The sequence below is a fragment of the Polypterus senegalus genome, chromosome 7 (assembly GCF_016835505.1).
Source record: "Polypterus senegalus isolate Bchr_013 chromosome 7, ASM1683550v1, whole genome shotgun sequence".
NCBI classification, from domain to species: Eukaryota; Metazoa; Chordata; class Cladistia; order Polypteriformes; family Polypteridae; genus Polypterus; species Polypterus senegalus.
Window position 1 is genome coordinate 129224646 of NC_053160.1, and position 6532 is coordinate 129231177.

The window sequence follows — 6532 nt, forward strand, 5'->3', positions numbered from 1 at the left end:
ATCATGGTTTTAAAAAAACAATTTCTTAAAATCTAAAAATATGAGAGTGATGCATCTTTGCTTTGTCATGTGAAGAGAACATCTTCAGTGAATAAAACAAAACTGCTAAACCTTGGTCATCACAGAGCTCTCTATACTATAAAATGCAAATTAAACAGTCAAGAACTGCTAAAAGAAAGTTTTTGCTATGTTAAATGTTAAGTTAAATTGTTTTAAAATATTGAAATTTCATTATGGAACTAACACTCATCTGTATATTTATTACTAGCTGTCCCCCACGGCTCCACCCACATAGTAGTGAAACAGGATAAACTCTGAAAATCAATTAAAAAAAATGTAACTTTGGCCAAGCAGAAGATAGGTATGCTCCACCGTACCTAATCGTGTTCATCTCTGACGGGAGAGCATCCCCCACGTGGGAAAAAAAGGATGCGACCATGATATCTCTGGCAATCAGCAGCTACCCTCAGTAGTACACAAGTAGCTGTGATCTCTCTCTCAAAAATATCAAATGTTACTCATTAACAATTTGTAGATGATGTCTGTTGAACAAACAGATATCGCCAGCTAAGTGGAGGCAAGGTACACTCCAACACGTGCCAAGAGGCAGACTGACTCGAACGGAGGCTGGCGTGTGAGTGAGGAGGGCCTGCCCCCTTCCCCTTGACCTGCAGCCTCTCTCTCAGATTCAAGCAAATAAATTGGTACTGCAAGCAAACTATGATACTTAGCATGATGAGATGAAGTCACAAAATCAACTGGAATACAATATATGAATGATGTTGTTTATACTGATAGACAAAAATGTTAATTTTAATCACCCATCCATTAGGAAGCCCATTTAATCTATTCCAGCTCTGGATGGTCTACCATTCTACTTTCTAACTTTCTGATAGTGGGGCCAACTTAAGTCACCGGTGACACTAACACAAGTCTTTGGGATTGTGGAGGAATGTTAAAGTATCTGAAGAAAAACCCACATAAACATATGAGAATTTTAAGTCTCTGCACATACAGTGACCGGGCCCAAGACTCTTGTCTTGCCTTCCTGGAGCCATGAAATAGCCAGCCATGGAGCCACAGTATATTATGATCTAAATTATTTCCATTTCATGGGTGCAGGCTTGCACATTGTTAGCAATTTCATATCTTCCGAAAACTGATTTCTAAACCCAACATAGTTACTGTCAGTTTGGGTTTTTCTTTATGTAGTCCAGCTTTCACAATGCCTAGACATGCAGGTTCGGTTGACTGTTTATGATAAATTATTGTGGTATGAGAGTATGAACCCTGTGGTGGGATGGTTTCTGGTCCAGAGGTGGTTTATGCATTTCTCCTTGAGCTACTGGAATGAGCTCTGGCACCCCAAAAATCCAGTCATGGACATCATGGGCTCATAAAATAGATGGGTAAACCTACAGTTCTATTCTGTTGTATAAATAAAGGCATATTTTAACCATTATGCTCTTTTAAAATACAAGCTAATTGTGTTTTTATTTTTGCTTTTTTCCTAATCAGTTGCCTGTGGTCAGCCTCCTGTTGTGAAAGATGCAAGAACATTTGGAAGGATGCGATCCCGCTATGAAATCAATTCTTTGGTTAGATATCATTGCAAACATGGATTTATTCAGAGGCACATTCCGACAATCAGATGTAAAGGAGATGGAAGATGGGATGAACCAAAAATATCCTGCATAGCTCGTAAGTTATAGATAGATCGCATTAAAAATCTTATTTCTTGAATGGTGAACATTCAGTATGGTGGGACTATAACTACATATATATTATGTGCAGCTTTTTAGTAATATTGAGATATATTTTGTATAGTTAGTAACACAATGATTGAGAGCAAGATTAGTAGGTTAAAAATTAAGGGACGACAGTAGTGGTTAGATGTAGGAAAAATGCTACAATTTTGGAAATGCATATTGGAACTGTCACCCTGCGGTGGGCTGGTGTCCTGCCCAGGGTTTATTTCCTGCCTTGCGCCCTGTGTTGGCTGGGATTGGCTCCAGCAGACCCCTGTGACCCTTTAGTTAGGATATAGCGGGTTGGATAATGGATGGATGGATACTGGAACTATGGTGATCTTTAGTGTATCATTCAGCTTACACTAAGGACACCTTCTTCTACTGGATTCCACTTTCAGCCAATGACACAGGGAGTAATAAACCAGTTTAGCCAAACTCAGTATGAGAAGCTGTTAAGTTAGATTTCTGTATATCAAATCTTCATTTTTTTCAGCATCTTTGGAAACAATTTAGACGGAAAAGGCAGTTTACTTTTCAGGTCACACATCAAATATTAAACACACAACAAACTCATAGGTGTTTTGTAAAGATATTTTTTGCTTAAACTATAAATCCTCAGCAAATGCAACAGCACTCCAATGTTTAAAACACATAAATATGGTAAAGAAGATATTTTGCTGAACTTCACCTCAGTTGTTCATTTTGGGTCACACACAAGTGAAATTTAGGAAACATCTCCCATGTTGAGCATTACAGCCATGTTGGCGCAAAATTCCAAATTTTTCGTCTTATCCAAATAGTAATGTATTTATGGAAAAAGGGAAGGAATTTTTTTTTTTTTTAAATTTAGACTAGCATTGAAATAACTCCTATGTATATCAAACTGGCATGTTTAGCTTAGGAAGTAATGCTGGAAGAGAATCATCCAGTTTTATCTTTATCCACTATACATACAGATCAGCCAAGCATGAAAAATATGTATTGCGTATTGTAAATAGGCCAGCTTGAGACAGTATTTTAAACTTTGCATTCTTCTAGTCCTGAATCAGTAACCTCATTATATATAATATGTTGTTAGTGAGAATAAATGTTACTTCGTAAAATTAGACTATTATTTATTTCTTATTATTTCTTATTTCTTATTTATATTTCCTTATTTATTATTTCTTATTATTTCTTATTTATTTATTATTTACTATTATTTATTTAGTGGAGGAGTTCAAGTATCTCGGGGTCTTGTTCACGAGTGAGGGAAGAATGGACCGTGAGATCAACAGGCAGATCGGTGCGGCATCCGCAGTGATGCTACCTCTGCATTGGTCTGTCGTGGTGAAAAAAGAGCTGAGCCGTAAGGCAAAGCTCTCAATTTACCAGTCGATCTACGTTCCTACCCTCACCTATGGTCATGAGCTATGGGTAGTGACAGAAAGAACGAGATTGCAAATAAAAGCGGCTGAAATGAGTTTCCTTCGCAGGGTGTCTGGGCTTTCCCTTAAAGATAGGGTGAGAAGCTCAGTCATCCGGGAGGGGCTCAGAGTAGAGCCGCTGCTCCTCCACATTGAGAGGAGTCAGATGAGGTGGCTCGGGCATCTGATCAGGATGCCTCCTGGACGCCTCCCTGGTGAGGTGTTCCGGGCACGTCCAACCGGGAGGAGGCCCCGGGAAAGACTCAGGACACGCTGGAGGGACTATGTCTCCCGGCTGGCCTGGGAATGCCTTGGGATTCTCCCGGAAGGGCTGGAAGAAGTGACCGGGGAGAGGGAAGTCTGGGCCTCTCTGCTTAAGCTGCTGCCCCCGCGACCCGACCCCAGATAAGCGTAAGAGGATGGATGGATGGATGGATGAATATATTTCCTTTCTGAAAGCTGTACACTCCAAGGGGCTCTCACCATCATAACCTGAAGTCAGAGTGAAAGCAGAATAATGTATTAGTATAAAAGTAAATGATTCAGATATAGGCAATGGCAGAATAATAAGAAATAATAATTTGCCTTTCTGGGACTGCCTAAACATCAACAAGATGCTCTGACTAATTCATCAGGAGCCTGGTCCATTGTACCCAGAGATTATTACTTTTCGCAGCCAATTCCTGCTATCCTTCTGCCTCCAAACACCCTGGCCTCATCACCTGGAGTCCCTTTTAGGGCTCAGACTACAATACTTCTGGGGCTTAAGTCCTGTCTCCTCAGAAATATTTCTAACCAAGGGGCTAGCCTGTTCCCTGGTAATGAACACCATATTGCAGCTTCCCCTAATACAACCTGCTGTCCCTGCAACCCAACAGGGGTTTGTTTAACATAAATAATGCAACCTCCAGAGTAATATAGGACCCCACAGCCAAATGCCAAATACTGTCTCAATACAAATATTCATTATGTATATTTACTGTATTTCTGTATGTGAATTATATTATATGTTATATTATCCCAGAAATGCATCCCTTAAGTTAAATGGTGTTGTCTAAACATTTAGCAAACATCTTTAATCCAATTTTAGGGTCACAAGCAACCAAAGACTATCTTGAGAAGATTGGATGCAGGCGGTGTAGCATAGTGGTGAAGTCTTTGGACTTCATACCCTGAGGTTGTGGGTTCAAATTCCACTACTGACACTGTGTGACCATAAGCAAGTCACCTCAGCCAAATAAAGTAAATGTGAACTGTCCATGGTATTAATCAGTGTGGGGTTCTGTACAAACATGGTTGCCATTATGTTGGCATTACATCCAGGTTAGTTTCTTGTGCCATATATTGGGTTGATAAGGGGGTCTAAATTGAAAAGGTGACTAGGCCATGTAAATGACCAGCACCCTACCCACGGTTGCTTCCTGCTTTGTGGACAGTCTGCAGAGATAGGCTTCAACTCCCCCATGAACAAAGTGTGGATGGATAGCCATTAATTATGTCTTTTCTTTCTTTTGCAGCATCCACCTTTCAAAAGAGTTACACAAAGAGCTACTACACTAGCAATCACGTAACAAATGGCGAAAACAGTTCTCCAAATCATGAACACCGCTGGATTGTGAGAAGAGACGGAAGCAGGCACTGACCCTTTCCTTCAGAGGAACATCCTAATGCAGAGCCAGCCAAAGTCCTACCAGTGCCTTTATACAGCATAAAAGGAAATTAAAAAAAAAAAAAAAAAACATTTTTTAAGATAAGGACTTGAGTGCCTGTTAAGTATTCACAGATTTTTCAAGCGATTTATTTTTACATACAATAAAAAAAAAAAAAAACAAGAAGAAGAGACTCAAGTACAACTGGTACTACAGAATGTCGGACATTTCACTGTAGAATACATTCAGCTGGTGATTGAACTTTACTGTCCCTTTTCTGATAAGATCGTTTATAGAGTTTTTAACTTTTTTTTACCACAAAATTCTGCTTTTTTATTCTCATTAAGCTTATTTCCAGCCTTACCATCGTTTCACTCAAGGTACTTTTATTCCAAAACCACACCTTTCTTAAATCATACCATGTACATAGAGTTAATTTCACAATTTCTAATATAAATAGTGTAAATAAATCATCATATTTAAACAGGCATATTTAATAACACCTACCGTAGTGGTTAGGATTACTTCATAACCACGGTTCACGCTGCTTTTTATATGAGCTGGAAATTGCTGCATTAGCTTTATTTACAACATTTTCTGAAAATTAAAAAAGGGAGACTAAATATGTGAAGAAGGAGGCAGGAGACGACTGCATCAGTGAATTTGCAAATGGAAAGGGGGGCTTGAATTCTGAAAGAATCCTATTACACCATTCCATATAATGCATTTTGAAGCACATACAATGCGATGGGATCAAGCCTTATTCAGAAACTGTAATACAAAGATCCTCTCGGTGTTGAATGGGACCATCATAAAACAATCAGAGACTGCACAGGTGAGCAGGTCCACTAAACACCAACGTGCAAATAATACATTAACATTCACACAAAAGCAGCAGCTTGAAATGGCTCTGATTTATAATGGAAAGTGAAACCAACACTAACAAAGTCTAAGGTATTACAAGAGGTGCATTTTAAAGTGATGCTTTTATTGTAAAGATAAATTAATTTTGTATATATATAACCATTTTTAATCTTTTTTATATAAAAAAATATGAATGTGTTTTGTCTGAGTGCTGCAGTTGTTTAGAGCTCCCATTAGCAAATGAAGTAAAGCCATGGAGATTTAATTTATTGGGTATATCTGCCTTTGAATGGCAAATATTTCTTTCCTTATTTCACAAATATTTGAATTTTAAATATTAACCCCTGAATTTCACCGAATGTTTACAAGTATGATGGGACTTTCATTTTAATTTAAAAATGGTAGCAATGCAAATGTCTTTTAAATATTTACTCGCTTTTTTGTACCTCGTTTTTTTTTTCTTTTAACAAATGATTTAGAAACTGACATTAAAAGAATGTATTTTGTGAAACACTAAAAGACTTGAATGACTGCCTGCATAAATGACACCCATCCTTTACTGAACACTTGTTTTCCTTTTGCCTGGCAATAAACTGCACATGGCAATAAACTTCCTGTAGGCAAGAATACAGAAACGAAAGCTGTTGGGTATAATGGTAATGAACATTTCGAGTTTTCATTTTCTAAGAGTATCAAGAAAGTATCATTTTTGATGTATATGGATATTCAGGGGTCCTCACAGTGATGAATATGTGAACAAGCATTCATCCATTAATTAAAACTTCAATGGCTCCTAAATAAAACTGGTATTTCATTCTGCCATGTATGTCGAAGCAAACGTAGACCTGGCAGCATAATGTCA

The 6532-nt window shown here is 38.2% G+C and overlaps 1 protein-coding gene across 1 annotated transcript in view; it reads left to right on the forward strand.

Moving 5' to 3' along the window:
• Positions 1 to 4997, forward strand: part of LOC120532855 (aggrecan core protein-like) — a 112992-nt gene extending 107995 nt beyond the window's left edge. Inside the window, exons 14-15 of the mRNA XM_039759290.1 lie at positions 1519 to 1701; positions 4675 to 4997. Of these exons, the coding sequence (XP_039615224.1) occupies positions 1519 to 1701; positions 4675 to 4799 (308 nt within the window). The 3' untranslated portion in view covers positions 4800 to 4997. The remainder of the gene's footprint in view (positions 1 to 1518; positions 1702 to 4674) is intronic.
• The last annotated feature ends 1535 nt before the right edge of the window (positions 4998 to 6532 follow it).